At 38.1% G+C, this 22400-nt stretch overlaps 2 protein-coding genes across 2 annotated transcripts in view; one reads left to right on the forward strand and one right to left on the reverse strand.

Annotated features, from left to right (window-relative positions):
* LOC134658510 (dual specificity tyrosine-phosphorylation-regulated kinase 2) overlaps positions 1–22400 on the reverse strand; it is a 208626-nt gene that overhangs the window by 31358 nt on the left and 154868 nt on the right. The window lies entirely within an intron of this gene.
* On the forward strand, positions 8787–13929 carry LOC134658411 (uncharacterized). The gene is made up of 2 exons (XM_063514093.1): positions 8787–9003; positions 13051–13929. The coding sequence occupies exons 1-2, from the start codon at positions 8962–8964 to the stop codon at positions 13606–13608; spliced, it is 600 nt and encodes a 199-aa protein (XP_063370163.1). The 5' UTR covers positions 8787–8961; the 3' UTR covers positions 13609–13929.

Consider the following 22400-nt stretch of genomic DNA (forward strand, 5'->3'; position numbering starts at 1 on the left):
TTGATTCACATCATTTGCATTAAACGATGAAAGCATTGCGTGGATGTGTAACCTAGATAAAACATAAACGCATCGAGCTCTGACACGTGCTAATTCGGGCAAACTAAAATTATAAACGCATGTTATTCTGTCTGTTTATCGCGTTTTCACGGTTAGAGTACTGAATTTAACTTTATTGGACGGATGGTATTGAAACTAAAATAATGTCAAAGCTTCTAGTTGGAGTATTATGTCAACAATTCTAAATACACCAAGCTTCTGGTAGTAGTTTCGTTCGGCCCATATCAAAAAATTTTGTTCTACTTCTTTTTCTAGTCATAGTGGTTATTTAAGAATGAGAAGAGAAGTTTAGATAACCTGCGTATAAAACACAACCAAACTCTATTAATATCATAGTTCAGCAATTTCAGCATAGATCAGCGAGCGGAACGGTAAACACAGTCATTGTCGTCGCTATAACAAGTAGGCCGAATATATATAGCGTCCGCGTCAGATGCAGCGGGTGATGGACGTTCAACTGTAGCCGTAACCGACTGGAGCCCTTAGGGCGCGTTCATATAGTTATATCACACCGATGTGGATCCGAAAGCTGCTGCGATTCATTCAAAACATATAATGTGCTCCGGAACGACGCGTGAAGAAGAATGTGAAGGCTGCCATATGAGGTTGGTTATCGCCTTGCATAGTCGATATAGCAAGTCGAAATGCGTCCTTGAAAAGCGCACATAGAGAGGTGTAAGCAAGTCTGCTTGCTTACACCTCTCTATGTGCGCTTTTGTGCTCTCTCTATGTGGGCTTCCAGGGTTATAGACAAACAAGCGCAGTAGACTGAGCTCTTAAGCAACTAACAAAAACGGATTACATAAACAGAAAATGGGTTACATTAGGGCGGGGCACACAGAGCGCATAATGAGCGGACCATACAGGAACAGGAAAATGAAGAAAACTTATGACCCTGCAAAAAGCAGGGTACAGGGACTGAATCACATGGTATAGACAGCCAAGATGACAATCGTTCATCGACAAACGCCAACCGAAAAGGAAAATTTTATTGGGATGACAGACGCTAGGAAAAATCACGCGATTATTTCCATACGTTACGATTGACGTTTTCTATCAACGATTGTCATCTTGGCTAGTCCCCCAGGGAGGAATCTACTTGAGGAGGTTGCCTTCGCTTTTAGATAGTCTTTTTCATTAAGAAACGAGAGTATAAATCCTTTACCTGTATCATTTTAATGCCAATATTATAATACACTCTTCTACAAATTTCCTTGTTTCAACGTAATTTAAAAATACAATGAATCCGTCTGTCGAGAAATCGCCCGGAGCTTAAGGAAGGCGTGTAAACAATAATACACGGTGTTAACATGCACTTTAACGGGCTATTAATAATTATTACGTTAACCTGGAACAGCTGGTTATTTCTGGAAACACTACGTCTTTAAACACCTGCCTTTCATAATATAAATTAATCTTGTTGTTATACGGTAAACTTGAGTAAAAGATAAATGTCTCATTATTTACCTAATTGATTTTGTCGATTGGTTCTTTTATCAATTTATGACTTCAATCTATATCTGGGTGTCCTGTACCCTCTACTGACACCCAGATATACAGGATGTCTCATTTAAATCGGTCAGTATGGGAAAGTCTGAAACTATAAGACATACGAAGATCTGTTCGTAGGAACTATGTCATCGATTTTAATAAGAAGAAAAACTGCACTCATACATTTAAAAAAAACCTGTACTCAGCTCGGGAATCGAACCCGGTCGTTTTGAAAAAAAAAAAGAACTTAGGTACCTACACTATTTCTATTTAGATATCGATTGTGTAGGTCTTAAGCAGTAAATGGCTCTATGAAACATGATGTATAAAATGAATAAAATGCACTGTTTTCATATTCTTTCATTTATTTTAGCAAGTGTTCGAAATTACCACCGCCTTTTTATTATTTTGCTTCGATCAACACGGAAGGGATGCGGCATTCGCACTATTTCCCCTCTGCCTACTTGCGAAGAAACAACTAAATTTTAAGCGAAATATTTCTTAAATACGGTGACATTTCAATCATTCGTCCGCCATATTGTCTTGTTTTGGCAGGTCAGGTTAGGATTCGAAGGCACAGACCCATCCGGATTCAGTCATAATTGAAAACTGTGTAAAAAATAATTTAAACGGCTACTAAATTAAACAAAATAAATATTTTTAATCATACACGTAAAACATAATTTATAAACGTCAGTATTTTCAATGTAAAACCCATTTAAAACTACTTGGTTCGTATGATTTAGTGACATAATTAAAAAAAAGCTATAACTTTATTTTTCAGAATCCATAACTCCCGCGGGAACAATATAGGCCTTTGTCCTTCAGTACACCTGCATGAAATAAGATCTTTTTCGAGCAAGTGTAATTAAAAATACATAAACCGACGTCTATCAAGTAAAACCACACGCATTAATATCACAAAACCGTATGAATCATCCAAAACACAAACAGCACTCAACGATACAACGACTCGTACAGATCAACAGGCCTTATTTATGTATCCGTCTATTTCCGCGTCTATCTATCAGCGATCATCGAGCGATCGACCGAAAGGGTATGTCGGACGGTCGTAAATACGAGAACAGAATTGGAATCGAAATATTAATAGGAGATACAAACAGTTATAGGAACAAATATCCACAATTTATGTACCTACTTACTTACTAACTGTTAGAAAATTGACCCGCTTTCGATGCTACCCCAATGGACCATACCTAACATTAAGCGGTCTTGTAGGTATTTATGTCTTGTCTTGAGTTGTAAGTCTAGATCTTTTCTTATATATATTTTTGATAGCCAAAAGTCTGTTACATTAAAAGCGTATTAGATTAAAACATACTACTCAACCTCTTGGGTAACTTTACATTAGCTGGCGCAGACAATACGAGTAGGTACATTCAATCAAACCTATTATGTACGATGCTCGAAGTTGTAATACATTTTTTACCAAGTCTCCCTTACGCCATATCAACGGACTTATTGGACCGTGAAATGAGTGTTTTCGAGACGATTACCAATGTCTTCACGTAGAGGCATGCTCGAGAAGAACGGATCGGGGCAAAACATTTAGTATCGTCTTTTTTCTTATAATAGTGCCGTGCTAGTGCCGAAATTAAACAAAAAATGTCTAGGAAACCTGTTTTTTAGGGTTCCGTACCTCAAAAGGAAAATACGGAACCCTTATTTATAGGATCACTATGTTGTCCGTCCCTCCGTCTGTCCATCGGTATGTCAAGACCCTTTATCTCGGGAACGCGTGGAGGTATCGTATCGAGTTGAAATTTAAACCATATATTATAGTCTACGGTCCCTTGAAGCTGTAAAAAAAGCAAACTTCTAAGTTAACGTAAAAAAAAGATACGGTCGTTTATGCCGCAAAAAACGTATGTTTCGACACTCTTGAAGGAATCAAAATTGATTTTGAAAACTCAAAATTTGTTATAATAAAAATAATGTAAGTAAGTAAAATCGCCGTCATTAGAACTTGCAAACTATGTAAACAAACCACCATATTGAAATTGTCTCTGAATGATGAATTTACTAGTGATGGGCAAGACTCTTACTTACTACTTTACTAATGTCAAACCATATCGAGTAATGAAATACCAAAATTAAAAAACAAGTAGTTACTTATTTTTAATTTGTTTAATCACGATCAGAAGACAAATTGGTACTTGAGAATGATGTATTGATGTATTTTACAACCGCGGCGGTAGGTACAGAGCATGAGTTGGGTAGTGTGTAACGGGTTTATATCACAAACTTTAGTCACAACGCTACCCATCATAGACAATTGTAGAATTTAAAAGAAACAAAAACGTCATTCCATCAGGTCCTAATAACCTAACTTATGAAACCATTTTAAACTTTTAATTAAATATCCAAGATACAGTTATATATTTATGTATTTTACGGAACGGACCGTTTCAATAGTGTATATGTGTATAGTTTGAATTGTGTTTGATGGGGTAGTGTGAAAATTCAAGGAGAAACAGTCACAAAACAAAGTTACATTGTTTACATAGTTCGCAAATTCTAATGACGGCAACTTTAAGTACCTAAACTTGGCTCACGACTAACCTAACTCAATTTAAAAGAAAACGAAATCAAAAAGTATGTTATTCTTACGGTGCGTAAGTTTTAAGTTAAAGGGTCAATCTGTTTATTCAGTACAAGCGTACGTTAAGCGAATTTTTGAAGTCTAAACCTTGCCACTTATCGCAATTCTCAAATTTAATCATACCAATCCTGCCCAACTTGGTAATCTAACCATGCACCTTTAGCTGACGAATAATCCACCCAATACTCAACTAACTTTTTCCCTTAAATATTCTAATATTATATAATTAGCCCACCATTAGGAATAATAAAATTGCCAAAACAAATAAAGTCAATAAAAATTCAAAATACAATGAAATTAAAGGCCTTTTTACAGGCCTCAGGGAGTGATTACAAGTTAATTTAAATCGGAAAATAATTACCTACTAAAAAAAATATCTTACATACCTAGGTGTTTGGATGGTTAAAGTTATATTATTTCACGCAACGACGCATTTATAATATAATAAGTTTTATCTAGAAATATTAAATACATCTAATTTTGGCGTTTTACTTGTTTTTATAAATGTGGGCATCTTATAAATAGTAGGATGATAAAATCTAGTCAATTAAGTGGATTTTTGCCAAATATCCTTAGTTTTAGCAATATGTGAAAAAAGCTTTTGAATAAAACGATAATAAACCGATTTCTCGTTCCTTTTCTTATTTTTTATAATATTCGAATATTCGAATACGTCGTCAGAAAAAGTCGAATATTCGAATATCTGAAAGTTTCGAATATTTGCAAGCCCTACTCACGAGATAACCGCCATGTGGGATGTTGATTCGACGATCATTGTCCCGATAGTTGTTTCAGCGAACGGTCTAATAGCGAAGAGTCTCGACCAACATCTTGAGAGACTCTCGCTAGGTGGTTGGATCAAGGGCCAGATGCAGAAGGCGGTGATCTTGGACACGGCGCGGATAGTCCGCCGGTTCCTCTCTCTGCGGCCCTGACCACCGGTAGCTTGGGCCTTGCCCCGCTGCCGGCGGCACCCTAGGTTAGGTTTTTTGTAATGTGTTTATATGTATTTTTTATTGTTTTGTAAGTGTTTTTATATTTTACTTTTATATTCATATTATAAATAATGTAACCTAAGAAATTAAATGAATAAATAAAAATAATGTTAAATTTATACGGAACCCTCGGTGGGCGAGTCCGACTCGCACCTGGCCGTAGTACATAGTTAGTTCCTCTTCTAAAATTCGACAAAGATTTTGCCATCATTGTTATCATACATTGTTGCTTGGCCGGTCTCCAAAGAGGTGATGTAGTAATTTTATTACGCCGGTTACCAGATCGTAAATGTAGTCTTTCGATAGGACAATGACATTGTTAAAACATGTGTAAATTCAACGCCAAATTGCGCATAAAATTTCGCTTACTTTGTTTAGATCATGCCCGTAATGTGCGCTAGTAACAAAGGTTGTACTACGCCATTTATTTTTAATAAATAATGTTCAGATTCTTAAAACAGCTTTATTTTTCAGAAAAAAATATAAGGGCCGCCCGCATCAAACGCGTTGATCGCAATTCCTACTTACATTCGCAAAAAAAAATTCACAGTTACCTATGCCATTTCTAGGGGACCAAAGATGTAGTGTCGGTCGTCGGTGCAATCTTTACGTCGAGGCACGTTCAGGACCCGAAATAAATCCATCGTTAAAATTTTACCTATACTTAATATTTATTTGACCGGGACGTGCATTGCACCTTTTAACAGTTTTAACCAAGGTCGTCTTCCTTGTCAATATCAGATCGTATATTTTTCCTTTGATGAACGTAAAGGTACGTAAAGATCAAGACGTTTCGAAGTAATTTGTAAACTACGGGAGTATCGTCTGTGTTTTGTTTATATTTATCTCTCTCAAAAAACAAGCTTTGTTTACATTCTTCGATAGTACTGCATCGTTCATGGTCACGGGAACTCGCAAGGTTCTTTCGCGTTCAAAACAAATGGTACGTGCTATAGTCCCCGTACATTAGTGTGATTCCATTGGCCTTTCCGTCTATTGCAGACGATTTATGGTGCAAATCGGAGAGACAATGACCTCTCCAGACTTAACACCGCCTGGGACAGAATTAAGGAAACGCAGGCATGCCCAGCACCTGCATTACCCTCTCGGCTTCACTGTCTTAACCCACAGGAAATGCGAGCCATACGTGTGGAGGCAGGTCGGCTGCAGGAATCTGCCGCTTATTTCAGGTTAGGTTAGGTTAGGTTTCATTAGTGTGATTAGCTAAATACTAAATAAGGTTATTTTATTAACGAATTATTTCTTAACCAGATCGGAGACTACCAGTGGCATGGTATAAAATATCAGTATAATTGATTTTGATCCGAGTGGTATGTTGACGTTAGGTGAAAACAATCGAACCTAAAAGCTTTACTTTATATATTATTCTTTATATACTTTAGTTTGTATGATACGCAAACTGAACCAACAAAACTCCATTCATAATAAATATAATAACGTACTTTTTAAAGTAAATAAACAAATAAGAAGTAAATAAGCGAGCACAAAATAGAATTTAACTCTCAGCAAACCACTTCAAGAAGCAGAACGCAGTTACAACTACACCTACCGCATTATAATAAAAAGTCATATCTACGACGGCTCCAAAAGGCACATACACCGTTTTGTATTCAGGTCGTAAGAAAAGGGGTCTTACGAGTATAATATGCCGTATGACGTCAATAGTAAGAGCTTGATGGCTGCCAGTAAAGTTCTGAAACAACCACTAACATGTGTCAGTTCGCATACGGTCAATTCGCACCACAGACCAACGAACTAATAGATGTGTTAAGATAAATTTGTTATGTTAAGACACTAGATTGGGCGGACTCTACACTAGGTATATATGTCGGCGGCCGATCGTAAGATCAGGCATATCGTGAAATTCCTAGGCATGTCGTGAAACGTGAAAATCTTTGACCCGTTCCCTGAGTCGACCTCCTATTTCTCGGCAGTTTGGCCTTCGGGCATCTAAAGCAACCTAACGAACCTATCCTACCTATATATTGGTTTAATGTCACTATCGTCAAAACATTATACAGGAACATTACGATCTGCCTGATCTTACGATCGGCCGCCGACATATATAAGTGACAATATCTGAAAGATTACTACAAAGTACGCCGAGCAAACGCTATCTGAAGGCCTATACTGCCTATACAATATCTCCCTAAGGCCCAGCCATACAAATGCAAAACCCAAAATTTGCCACTGAAATTTGAACCTATAGTGCAGTGCAGGGAATAGAATCGATATTTATTTGTTTGAAAATTTAACGAAACAAATGAAATGCAACTCTGTTCCAATTGAATATGGTTTAGATTTCATCAAACTGAAGAAACTATAGTAATAGGTAAGACCGGTCGTAGAAAACGGCAATCGGAACTTAAATAATGTATGGAAATAATCACGTGACTTTTCGTAGCATCGTGGTAAGGCGATACAATAAACAAAATAAAATAAAGATTTAAGTGGGGCTCCCATACAACAAACGTGATTTTTGACCGAAGTTAAGCAACGTCGTGCGGGGTCGGTACTTGGATGGGTAACCGTTTTTTTTTGCTTGTTTTTTTTTGCTTGTTTTGCTCTATTTTTTGTTGATGGTGCGGAACCCTCCGTGCGCGAGTCCGACTCGCACTTGGCCGGTTTTTAAACTCCTCAAACCGATACAAGCGCAGTTTACGTATCTGTAGACTGAACTAATCACAGCGACGTTTATTTCTCATCAATAGTAAAGACTGTATATTTAATCACATGTTGAACTCGTAGGAACCCGAAACCTCGGTCTAGGGACAACTAGGCCACGTCGTGAACAATCACGTATTCTCTTACGTGACGACGGACACGCCTTCTAACCTAATTACATTATTGGCAATCTGTGATAAGAATGGTGAAATATTGCAGAAAAAACCGGCCAAGTGCGAGTCGGACTCGCGCACGGAGGGTTCCGCACCATCAACAAAAAATAGAGCAAAACAAGCAAAAAAACGGTCACCCATCCAAGTACTGACCTCGCCCGACGTTGCTTAACTTCGGTCAAAAATCACGTTTGTTGTATGGGAGCCCCACTTAAATCTTTATTTTATTCTGTTTTTAGTATTTGTTGTTATAGCGGCAACAGAAATACATCATCTGTGAAAATTTCAACTGTCTAGCTATCACGGTTCGTGAGATACAGCCTGTTGACAGACGGACGGACAGCGGAGTCTTAGTACCTAATAGGGTCCCGTTTTTACCCTTTGGGTACGGAACCCTAAAAAGCACAGCCTGATAAGCGCTAGTGCTCTCTTACCTATAGTAAAACTTCATCATTAAAAGCTATATGCTGATTTTGATCATTATTTTTAAGTTATGACGCGAGGCGAGCCCCTTGGCATTTTTTAACAACTCCATCTGGCATTTACTTACCAAAGGCTTTCCTTAAAATTAGAAGCGATTTTAAATTTAAGCCATGATTCTAAGTACCCAGAAACACCGCGAACTCATACAGATCCGGGAACTGCCTTAGCATAGATAATGAATGCGAATTGGGACTAAGTTGGGTGCAACGCACTAGACGCATTTAGACGGGCTTCCCCGAACCCCCACCCGAAATACTTAGTACTTGGGGGGCGACTTCCTGACCGTTCCCGCACTATATATAAAAAGCTGGATCGGGAACGCTTCAGTCGTTCAGGACAGCTCGAGCGGAGAGCAACGTGCCAAATCTCAGCTTCCCGAGTGAATCGTGTCAACAAAGTATTACTCAATTTTTTTGGCTGCAAATCAGAAGTGAAGTTTAAGTGTTCCAAGATGCTGGACAAGTCAGTGCTGGGTGCTAGTTGGGAGAGCGTGGTAAGTTCAAGTTTTGTAATTGGCCCGTGTGAAGTGTCAACGACTCAACGCGATAAACAAATACGATAAACTAAGGTTAAAAGGCGCGTGCTAGAAGCTCGGTCGCAGGTTTATAAGCCCTTTGGGCTTGATAGAGGCTTATTTGTATTACGGAACAGTTGCAGCCGGCTATTACGCAAGTGCATGGTCAGTTTAATGTTCTTAAAAGGCAACTGACTTGTCTAAGCTTAGCCACTCAGTGTCAAACTGCAGTAAGCGGCTGGTCGCCACTTCAACTTAACGGCCTTTTATGTGTGACGGCGAGGCAGGCATTGAACCGAGCGCGCTTGAATATGGAATTACTTTTAAAGCACTTGACATTGCGGCTTTCGTGAAGGTTTGATACGAATAAATCAAAGTCCAAATTGAATCTTCCGTGCCCAATTGAGATTTTAATAATAATGATTACGTCCATCTTAAATGGAGTAGATTTTATTCGGTGAGTTAAAGGTTACCCGTTGAACTTTCGAACTTAAGCAACCTTGACTGCTCCATAAATCTAATTTCGTTTTGTAATCGTCTCAAACAATTAACGCAAATTAGAAATTGTTAATTAGGGTCATTGAGCTATTAATTATTCTGTTTAATTACGGTTAGATTAGTGATTGATTTCGATTCGGAATAGCTATGAAATATTAATGCACATATTCTAAATTAGAGGTTTTAAAGACTTTTAGGATGAAAATGACTAACGTTTTAGCCCTAGGGACATGTTACGTTCAAATAACATAACACAACTATTTTAAGTTTTAAAGCGGAAGAAAACGTTAACTCTAATGTCTATAGAAAGCTTCAAGAAGAATTTGAATACAAAAACTAGTTATAAAAAAACCGGCCAAGTGCGAGTCTGACTCGCGCACGGAGGGTTCCGCACCATCAACAAAAAATAAAGCAAATCAAGCAAAAAAACGGTCACCCATCCAAGTATTGACCCCGCCTGACGTTGCTTAACTTCGGTCAAAAATCACGTTTGTTGTATGGGAGCCCCACTTAAATCTTTATTTTATTCTGCTTTTAGTATTTGTTGTTATAGCGGCAACAGAAATACATCACCTGTGAAAATTTCAACTGTCTAGCTATCACGGTTCGTGAGATACAGCCTGGTGACAGACGGACGGACAGCGGAGTCTTAGTAATAGGGTCCCGTTTTTACCCTTTGGGTACGGAACCCTAAAAAAGCTGTTACTGTATTATACATATTAATCATTCATTACTTATTGACACATTGTTTAGATTAGAAAGTGTAAAATAAACATGCTGTCATCGGGTTTGACGTCGATACCGGTTTTTCTGTCATTTATGATTCGCCTGGCGAATTTGGTACTTTCACCGTACTTGCAAAACGGTGGAGCAACAAGGGCGGATGTCACTGTAAAATACAGTCACATACGACGTTTCACACGTTACGTTTTGACGCTGTTGTAACGATGCCTAATAATCATTGTCATTTGCTAGTTATTCCGGTTTATGGTTTCGAAAGTAGAGAGCTAGATCTGATAAAAGTAAACACGATCTGACAAATGAGATTAGAAAAATAATTCATCACACGGATTTCATTTAAATTTTATTGGTGTAATTAGCTTGTGTCAATAGGAAATAGAGACACGTTTTTCCTCAATCTTTTTAACTTTCCGCGAAGGCCGAACAAACGATATATTTATTGCTACAAAACTGAACGAAATAAAGCTATGTTTAGTAGTAAAAATAAGGAAAACTATCTCTTATGAGTACGACAGGACACAACTTGTTACAAGTCACATCGGGTTATTAGTACAACGTCCTTAACTCTGGTGCAATATGGTAAAAAAAAGCGTTACTCACCCTAATTTTCATACGTAAAAAATCTGTGTGGGCAAGTAGGTAACTGCTAGTCAGAAAAGCCGTCACGACTATTTTAAATTGTCGCGATATCAATCGGTTATTAACCTTGCTAGTTACCGCACTAGAATACTTGGCAATGGCCAAAATAGAACCAAAATCGATTACGTATCAGAAACGACCTTCTGATCGCGGAACGATTGTGTGCTTCTTTGCGTCATTTCTTACGAATACGTGGAGTTTGAGTAGGTACTCATTAAAAAAATGGTGCAAAACTAAAAAAAAATATTATTCAAAGGTTAAACGTCAAAATGTAATGCCTTTTTAATCTTTAATTAAAGTCCAGATGCCCTTGATTCTTACCGTATAATTCACTTTTTAGTATTGAGAATGTCATTTCCTATATTTGCTAAGTTGGATACAGCATAAAGCGTATGCTGCATTTGCCGATAAAAAAGCAGTGGAATATTTTAAAAATTGCACGAAGAATATAAAATCTAGCTAAAAGATACTCAGCAAAACAGCGTAGCTGTAAATCGCAAAAAAAAAAACACGTTCCAGCGCCGATAATGCTTTTTTGCACAACATTCGCACATATGCACGGCTAACGGGACCGGAAAGTAGGTGCTGCTCAATCGTACCGAAATCAACTTTAAAATCCAAAATCGAGAGTTCAAATTACAACACACACAGAGCAAGAATCAATAAACACAGGTGCCATCACCGAAACGTGTCAGGTCACGGATAGAATAAATATTTACTCCACTCAGTTTTGTATGACGTTGCAGGTAGTTAAAAATAGTCGTTGCATTGAACGTTTTCAACAATGTCGAGAATAGACGGTTGACAAATTTAACTTTAGGTTTACCTTCAGTCCTATAATAAAGGTCCAGAAATAGTTCCACTCGTAACACAGAAATATTATACGCACGCATATTACGACATATGAGCCGAATACAATTTGGGGCGCGCATGGGCCAAACGCACACTTGTAGTAAAAACCGTATCAGTAAATATTTACCTGAAACAAAAACATACAAGTTAGATAATATAGTGTCTGTAGCCTAATTTAACGTGTTAATTAGACCGTTAACTAATAGCACCGGGATTAGAACGTCTATTTACAGTGACCCCATTTCTCGACCCGAATTCGCGAGTGCACCTTTTTTTCGGCACCCATTAAAAATAATGTTACACAATACTGCCTGTCACAACAGCAGAACCGTCGTGTCAAGCGAACGCGAAATATATCGTTTCAAGGTGTAACGGTTTTTAAGAATTAGGCCAGAATTCTAAAACCAAACACTGGTAAACGTTGACCTTTCTAACGGGTCCGAAATTAATTGTTACCAAGATACGACGAAACGGTTCGAAACTAGGTCTCCAAACCGGACTGATTATATTCGGTTACGAAACATAAAGAACAATGAGCTGGAACCACAAAGCACAATATTAATAACTCCTCTAAAACACGAGTCTAATGAACTCTAATAATAGCCCGTCTATTTCTGCCTGACCTATAAAATATTTGACCACTGTGCAACATTCTGGATTCCAAATAAATCCCATAAAAACCATTGCACAATATGAAGCCCCGACTCGAAATACCCGCAACATGAAAAACAAAATTTGAGAGCGCACTCAGGCGTTGGGCAACAACGGTTATTCGGGCAGTTAACGCGAGAGCTTTTACTTCAAACGATTTGTAAACAAAATATTTCAGGAGATTGATGACTCTTTCATTTATCATCTCTGAGCCTTGAGTTTGATTGTTATGTCGTGCCTTGAGCACTCTGTCTACGTGCGATTCTCCACAATAAGAACTGGATCTTTAGTAGATAAGCCGTGACTAATCGTCATTACTCTTGCTGTAAACTTCCTAGACAGTTCATGGGTAAAATCGACGAAGCGAGCAAGGGCTTCAAGGCATATGCTGGCGACAGGTGGCACCAGACATGTGGGCACCGAAGGGCCGAAATGACGTAAACGAGACGGCTAATAAAAACCGATGACCGCAGAAAGGGACAGCTTAGCCCTAGCACGCGCTCGCAGTCACGTAGAAAATTTTATTGGTATTTTAAATAATTCTCAAGATCTCTCGTAGTTTATGTGACAAGCCAAAAGAATAATGACCATGTCTTTGTAGATTAAAGATTACAGAAACTAACATTATTTTTTATGTCGTTTCAGGTGTCGAGGGATGACTACGAGGTCGACTACAGTCCGAGTCCTAGAGGGTCTCCGTTGAAGGACACATCCAACCTGCAGGAGGATCAGACGTACTGCATCAGCCGTCACAACCCCAACCGCACCTTCCGTCGAGAATCAGTCATTGCCTCTTGGAAGAGTCTGAAGAAAGAGAGGGAGCAAGCTTTGGGAAAGAGGATTGTTTACGTAGACGCAGAAAACTTCGAAGATTACTACGGAAGGAACAAGGTTAAGCGTTGCAAGAGCGAGAGGACAGCGGTTAGGACGGACAGTGTCATGAGAGCCCCAAAGAAAGTCAAAAGGACGTATTCGGTCCTATACAGATACGATCCTAATGAAGAGAAAGTAGTCAAAGAGTACAAATACCAACTGCCAAAGGAGCAAGAACCAGTAATGCCGGTCAGTTCGGCGATGCACAAGGCCTTTTCCGAACCTTTCCTATGCCCCGACAGGACACCAAAGAAGAAAGTCAAACGTTCCTTCACCACCCTTCTGAACATTAAAACGAAGTTCTTAAACATATTCACTTCGAAGAGTTAAAACTTCTCCTGTAGTTTTAATTGGAATAGTTGCTCAATTCAATGCATTTTTATTTAAAATGTAAGAGTTCTCAGAGGAGTTGAAATTGTGATCGTTTAATTTCTAGTCAAAGATTGGCGTCAAAGGAATGTAATGATATTGTAATAATAAGATTATTGGAACATTTTAATGGCGGTCCAGAGGCTTTGTCGTGGACTAATCCCTTTTAATCCGGAGTTGAACCCTTTTGAGAGCCGTGGCGGGGACAATGCTTTGCAACATTTAATGTTTTGAGCTCGTTCCCCTGGTCAGTTTCAAACCAAATTTAATTTAGTATAAGATGTTATTCATTCAATGGTATTTTAAACATGTTATATATTAAAGTTAGTTCGGCGAAAACAAAAACAAAAGAGCTATTTGATATTCGTTGAAAACACAGTAATATTTTATTAGTAACACAGAGTAATTGTAATTTTAATTAAGACAGACGTTTCGCTGAAATAATTAAGTATAGAATATAATAAGGTAGTGTCGCGTACCAGTTGTATTTAATGCCATATAGATGTATAATGTGATATATTGGTGTGTTGTGATAATTATAAATACAATTATTTAATTGTGGTTCATAAATTGTAATTTATGTTACTTTTTTTGATATAGTCAGCAGCAGAAGTTGCTAAGGGGCCAGGTGTTCAAAATTACCTTGACACGCTCTTATTCTTTTAACAATAAAGTTGCGTCAAGATCATTTTGAACACCTCATCCGCTTAGCAACTATTGCTGCGGACTGTACCAACGTATACCAGTCTCGAAATATTATATTCTAGTAACATCTTACTTTGTATGTAATGCTTTATATTTTAATTTAAATATATAGTAATTGCATCAATATTATTTTCAATTTTAGTTCATTCCTATTAAGTTTAATTGTAATGTATTGTATAGCCAAGTAAGCAAATGTAGAATAATGACATATCATAGACTGTAGTTAGTTGTGGAAGTTAATATCTGTAATTGAGTACCTATGTCTATATGTACCTATAAGATCATTGAGAGGGAATATTTCCCATACAATTTAGAATAATGGTAATATAACATTAATATGTGCAATCAATATTTAACTTTTCTAAAACTAGCTAAAGTACTAAATGCCAAACAGTTAAGATAACTTCACGTTTAATATATAATGTATACGGTTTCCCATTAAAAAGGTCTTAAGTATTGTAACGTACATATTTACACTTAATTTGTAGCCATTTGAGTTATTTAGTTATTTCACAATATGAAAGTAACTTTACACACAGTTTATTAAAATGTGAATAAATTTTGTATTTACAATCATAAATGTATTTTATTTCATTGGTTTATATTTTATAGTTTAATAGGTAAGCTATTAATTTCACAATAAAACGTCTAACATAATAGTCGTGACATTCGTGACAAACATTTAATCGGCAGTTTATATCTTTACGAGTGTGATTTATATCAATTTATAATAGTAACTATGAGAATGACTAATGATTACATCAAAAGTCAAGTGATTCAGTAGTAAATAATAATCAATAGAAGATAATATAACTTTTGTACATAATTTGATTAATTTACATGTCATCGTACGGTATTGGTACGAGGTACGTGAATTACGATTAATTCTAACTCAACTGAAAAAGAAAGGAAACGCTATGTAAGTATGTTCGTCTTGACTTGACTGAACCTATTTAATAGCTCTGTATTTTGCCCTTCGATTTATATTTGTTGGTGGAGTGTCATAATTTCAAATGCATTAGATCCATCACATAATCTATCTAATCTAATCTATCTATCTAATACCTTTAAACGAGACTAAACACTACTACTAAATATTAATCTAAACTAACAATTAACAAGTACTAAACCTATCCACCAAACTCGCCCCGCGCCCCTCCAGACGCAAAGGAGCCCATCACGCTCGCCGCGTTGCCACGTTGAACCGCGATGGACAACCTTTGCATGAGGAACGACCCGGAACGAGGATCATGACCACTCTGTCTCAAACGCCTGCCCACTTCCCCAATAAAAGTCCTTGCCTCAGCGCACCAACAGCCAGTGGTTTCCACAGCAAGAGGGACAAACAAGTAGTTCCCCAATACTGCATATTTTTCCCGCTTCCGAGCCGCCGCTAACTCAGCCGCTGCCCCTGCCGAACGCACAGTGCGGCTAACATGCGAAGCGGCAAAAGTGTTGACGCACGTGGCGTCCCACAAGAGACATCTGCCCCTCTCCCACGGGATCAAGGTCAACCCGTCGGGCCTCTTCCCATCAGACCTACTAAGACCCGGTGGCTCCAGCACACAAGGTACATTCGCCGAGACCAACGCCCTCCGAAAGATATCATTCAAGGCGTGGTGGCGTGGGTACCTTCCTGCACACCGACAACAACTCAACGCGTGATGGCCGTCCCTCTCCACCATAGAGCCGCAGATGCATACATGGGGTTCACACACATCACAGCCCAGGCGTAGAGCCACGGCCACCCGCATCGAGTCATTGTCAAGAAGGGTACCTAAATGCGGGGAAGGAAGCGCCTGGAGCCACGCACCGGACTCTGGCCTCGACACTGCGTTGAGCCTTGCCCTATCCGCACCCGCCGCAATCTCCAACAAGCCCCCGAACACCCGCTTCACCCCAATATCGTCCCATGAGCGCTGACGGCTCTTTAAACGAGCAATTCTTGTTTATATATATATATATATTTCGGGGATCTCGGAAACGGCTCTAACGATTTCGATGAAATTTGCTATATGGGGGTTTTCGGGGGCGAAAAATCGATCTAGCTAGGTCTTATCTCTGGGACAACGCGTATTTTCGAGTTTTTATATGTTTTCCGAGCGAAGCTCCGTCACCCAGATATTAATTAATAAACTTTTATCATGCAATTGAATATTTGACGAAATTCTAAATTGTAGTGCCAGTAGCATCGATAACATTTAACAAAAAACGGCATCTACAGCTGTCATCCAAAGGCACAGTCAATCTGCCCATACAATCAGATGGGCGGGCGTTAACAGACCAGTTATATACGATTATAAAATATTACAAGCCACTGACTTTGCATTTGCATTTTAAGTATTTTGGCTACTTTAAATAAATTGAGATTGATTATTATGGCGTCTAACACCCCTATAGCATAATATTTTAGCTGTCAACATAACGTATACACTTTTACAACCCTTGTGGTGTCACCTGTACATAAGTTTTATAGAAATCCGTTGTGACCGCTGATAGTACAATTATTTATTTATTTAGAAATTTAATTCAGGCAACAAGGCCCATATTACAAATACCTTACAGACTAACATACATGTGTACTTTATAAACTTAAAACTAAACACTAGTTATTTAGTCGATAAAACGGCGTGGCTCCGTTGCATCGGCTGCTCCTGTGTCGGATTCGGCAGTTTGCCCCGGAACCTCCGAAACACGACACCCTTCGGCCAGAAGTCAGCGCACTTGATGGTTTCTGCAGCGGTCGCGGCACGCGCACCACAAAAGAGTTGAAGTGCACGTAGTGGCGCGATCGAAGCTGGAACACCCTCAGCGTGTAACCGGTAAATATAGGACCCAAGTTGTCTATACAGAATTCTCAGAAAACTGCGTCCCATCAATATTCATAGTTTCAGTTAAGACAGTTAAGAGAATAAGGACTTGTTTAATTTATGTTGTATTTCTATACATTATTTTTAGATGAAGGCTTTGGAAAACTTCACTTTCTTACCAGCGTACCCTGCGTACCACAGTATCTTCACACTGTCAGTCAGTGAGGCCAGTAAGATGGAAGGCATACCCCATAAATATGTTTTATAAGTATATGTATTTGGGAAGAGTTGTCATTAGGTGACTGTACAAAATCAGCAACGTAATTAATAAAGCACATTATCACCCGCATACGTGTTAACTACGTTCAATATGGGACAATGCAACACATGGCGATGCGGGCTCCCTGTATGATACATTTAATCCCACGGTTTAGGGGGGTAATTAGAAAATAATTATTGTTACAATGTGTTGTTGATGGTATTTTGATGCATTTGCCATGCGTTGGTTCTACCAACAGTAATCTAACTGATATTTAAGGTCTAGGTAGAGCTTATATCTAAAATAACTTAAACGATAGCTTCCTGTGTAGCTTCCTGGTCCTAATTCAGATTTAATTCTAGTAGTCAAATAAATGCCTAAACTTGAGTTAACATTTACTTATACTACTGGTAATCCTCAGTTAAACGCTCAGATTTGTGCAAAAAAAATGATTGTCATTTAAGCGCTTCACAATACCTTACTTAATTCAGTCGTCATAACTAGGATTCAAAAAAAAAAAACGAGTTCTGCAGTCAGACTGCAATGCTTTCTTCCCAAACTTGTTTACACCTGGTTACTCAGTCGTTTAGGATTCTGAATGAAGTAAGATATTAATACATAATTAATTAATATAATAATGAATTATTAATTTGGCATCAATTAGTAGGGATAGATGGAAAAGTATCCCTACTAGAGTCTGTGCGGAAAGAGAAGAGTCGTGAAATGTACGGGACCCAAACCCAATACATTCTACGACTCTTCTCTTTCTCCACAGACTCTAGTAGAAATATATGGAAAAATATTCCACATATGTATACCCACTGGGGTAGATATCGCGGTAGGGATAGGTGAAATTGGTGAGATAAGTATATCAAGCGCTTTACCCCCGGTCACGGAGCGTTAGCTCCAGTCTATACCAGGGATGTTGCGGATGCCGATTTTTTGCCATCCGCGGATGCGAATGCGGATTTTTAAAGGCTCACATCCGCGGATACAGATGGGGATGCGGATGTCAAGAAAGATACATAAAAAACGTCAAATATTACATTTTAGTAATTTTTATTAAAAAAAACCGGCAAGTGCGAGTCGGACTCGCGTTCCAAGGATTCCGTACATTAAGTCCCACTCACGCTTGACTGCTCATTTATAATAGGTTTTTTTGGCTAATGACTAAATTACCTAGCAGTCTAGCACTTACGCCGATGCTAAGACGTTCCTGTACCGACCTGTTCTGTTCCACATCCGCATCCGCATTAAACTCCGCATCGATTTTATGCGGATGCGGATGCAGATGCGGATGTCGAAAATAATGCGAAAGTTCCGCGGTTGCCGATGCGGATGCGGATATTCGCAACATCCCTGGTCTATCTATACCCAGCATAAAGCCTACGTCACAGGCGGTACCAGGCGCAGGCCCGTGGGAACGGCGAAAATTTTAATAAACCCCAGTAATGGCCTCTCCTGGGGACTTCCGGCCATATTCGCGGGCCACGGCGGCTATCGGCGATATCGTTTATGTTTCCGGGCCCTAAATGTGGGACATTGTAAACTTGTACGAGGCTTTTTACAAGTTTCAACGATTCTCTTTATTTTTATGGCTCAATGTGAAACTGATTTTATACCTATTTTTCTAAAGGATCTGTAATGACGATAGGTAAGAATTTAAATATGATTTTACCTATAGGTACCTACTCATATTTTTTCTTTTCATATCATATCTTTCTCATAAATAGAGACAGTGATACAGATTTATCACGTCAATAACTTCAATTAGCCGCAGTCACATGGATTAAATGTAAATAAAAGTAAGTAGGAGAGCAGTAGATAAATTGACTTTTAATTCCTAAAGTTCCTTGCAAATAAAAGTTGTTACACATAACTTTAAGAATGTGAAGGCTACTTTAAAGCAATACAAATGATTAACATCATATGATAGCAATAATTACAAGCATAATATTTATATAACATATTGTTAACGGTAGTCAGACGAGCCGTTACATCATTCTCTGATGTTAAGGTTTCGACAAAACAATAACGTGTCATATATCAGCCTCAAGTCTAAAAGAGCCACATGTTTCTGTCGTGTGTGTGATTTCGTCTTGGGCGTTAACACTTGAATCCCTCATTACGCTCAGGATTCTACTTTAGAATTCTATTGTAGAATCCATCGCTTCATTCAGGATTCAATGTACGCCCTTCACGGAAATATATAATTTTGATCCCTTATAACACAAACCGCATTGGGCTAGCGTGGGGACTTATAGCCCAAGCCCTCTCGCGCATGAGAGGAGGCCTATGCCCAGCAGTGGGACGTATATAGGCTCACATTATTATAACACAAACTACTATTAGGGAATTTGCGCCTATCGCCAACTCAGAAAAATGGAAAATCGTTATTTGCCACTATATCACTTCCATATTTGAGTGAGTCCGCGATTTCAACCGGTTTTTGTTATTAAAACAGCGCATATCTATTCAATATAGATTATTCGACCTTTTACGTCTCATCAGATAACAGATAACATCAAGCATGCATTCAGAGTAATGTGTAATTATAATTAATGTAACGACCTCTTATGATTGACCTAAATTTTTGCCCTTGTGTCTAGGTCTATTGTACCGATGGATTTTAGTGTTAGGTGCACTGTTACAGATAATCCGGGTTGAATAGAGAAGGCAAAAAACAAATAAAAATACATACACAATAACAATAACATCTCCGCTAAAGAAGACTGACGGGTACAAAATATACACTGAAAGTTATTATCTCTACCCCGCCCTGCAACTTTGAATAACACCCAATAAACCACCTGCCGATATTAAAAAAACCCACACAATAAATTATATGTGATTCTGTATCACAACTTTAAACTTTCTTTAAAACAAAATAGCATCAAATAGGTAAAGCTCTACAGCTATTATAGTCTCAAAGGCGTAGCGTTACGATTGCATTTAGAATGAAAGTTAAGCTACATGGTGTATTAGAATAAAGTCTATTACATTTAAGTATCTATTGAGTTGTGTTAAGATTCAAACTTGAATGATGTTGAAGCTTTTCTATTAACACTTTTATTACTATTTATTTTATTAAGGCGCCAGACATTGAAATACAAATAAGGTAAATTTCTCCTATAATGTAAATAGTATTGGCAGTTAAGACATCAATAAATGTATTTATTAGTTAAACACAAATCGTATTCAGCTGCTCAAGTTGTAAATGTGTAAAAGTAGCGGTTTTTTAAGAGTTTAATCTGTTCAAGTATACGTAAAAGGAACTTTGATGGTTCACTTCTGTTGAATGGTAGGCCACGCCACCGCTGGATACAAATAGTGATGTTTATGTTGATTATATAAAATATTATTTATTCAGCTGACCAAAACGATTTGGCACTTCCATTCCTGAGTCATGGGTGTTTTCTTTGTATGTAGGTGTATGTATTTATCTATAGCCTAGCACCCATAGTACAAGCTTTGCTTAGTTTGGAGCTAGGTTGATCTGTGTAAGATGTCCCCTAATATTTGTTTAATATTTATTTATGATTTGATTTTATTTCATTTATTTCATATTTATTGTTTTACATTCATGTATTCGTTATTGGTATAAATGCAGTAAAAACTGTGCTTGGCTAATTTTAGAATGTGTTATCATATTAGTCTCATCTTACGGTGAATTTTTACTTATCTTACTAAAATACCAAATAATACCGCATTTCTTCCTCAGTAACAGACAATATTTACCTGTAAACAAACAAACTGTATTAAAAGCACAGTCATAGTCAAATGTTATGAGTCACTTTGCTAACAAAATTAAAGGTTTAAATTCAATTTAAGGTCAGAAAATCATTGAAACGTCAGTATCAATTTGTTTTACACCGACACCCACGTACTTTAAAATAAATGCAATTTTTCCGCTTGTCAATAATCGCCTGATTGCATTCACATATATCTTACTTATTCGTATTATTTATTTACGTACAAATGACCCTGTATTCTGACACGACGTCAGTTTCCGACGTGTATGTATTTCTTTAAATGGATATAACATCGTATGATTGAAATTATATGAAATGCAAGTTATAACAAGGCATTGGGTTCAAATATCGATCTTACTGCCCAGACAAAAAGATTCAAATAGCACTGACAGATAAGTTTGTTCATCTTAAACAGTTGTGTATAGGCAAATCGTGACTTGTCATTTATAAAATGACAGGTGCTGTCTGTTCCTGCAAGATACTACAGCATATTAAAAACATCGTAAAACTTCTAATGATATGAATGATACTAAATTATTGCTTTAATACTTGGCTCGCTGTAGCTGTAAGTATACAACATGCTAGAAAAATTATATGTGAAAAGAAACATTAATCGTGACAGTTGTAACCTTTTAATTAAGTTTCTCGTGCACCTGTAACGTAATCAAAGAGTACATCTGCATTTTAATGCAGATGCTCATGTGACTGTTTTTAATTATCTTAATTATGCACTATCCCTTTCACCCTATTTGCATGTTATCTAGTCATACTATGTGTTTTTGAAATGTAGTGTTGTGGATAAACTAAAGGATTAAAATCACTAAAAGAAAGACCAATCAGGGTGTTAGTGGGATAGTAGAGAAAATGTGATTACTTATAGAAAATAATACAAATAAATAGAAAAAGCTAGATGACACGAGCTCGCCACCTAGGTTAGGCTAGGCATTTATCGTGGATGGGGACGTCTGTCGCCTACACAAAGGTCCCTGCGTGGGCGGGCGCGATGTGTAGCCAACGCGCCCACTGAGGTGAAGGGGTGATTTCCCTAAGAGTCGGGTCCGAGTCCGGACGGCCGCTGGCGAGGTTGCGGAAGAGTACTTCGGCGTTCCTGGGACCTCGCCGTATAGCAGCGAGGCGGCAACAGAGGGGTTTTAGTGGGTAAACCTGGGGTCTCATTAGCCCACAACAGAGAGTCCCACATAACCATCCCGGCCCGTCCCCGCACCG

This window comes from Cydia amplana, chromosome 22, assembly GCF_948474715.1.
Source record: "Cydia amplana chromosome 22, ilCydAmpl1.1, whole genome shotgun sequence".
Lineage (NCBI taxonomy): Eukaryota > Metazoa > Arthropoda > Insecta > Lepidoptera > Tortricidae > Cydia > Cydia amplana.

What these genes read in the sequence shown, in the direction of transcription:
- LOC134658411 (XM_063514093.1), top strand. Translation starts at nt 8,962, where the DNA reads ATGCTGGACAAGTCAGTGCTGGGTGCTAGTTGGGAGAGCGTG. An exon ending in GTGCTAGTTGGGAGAGCGTG is followed by an intron (nt 9,004 to 13,050) that starts GTAAGTTCAAGT and finishes ATGTCGTTTCAG; the next exon opens with GTGTCGAGGGATGACTACGA.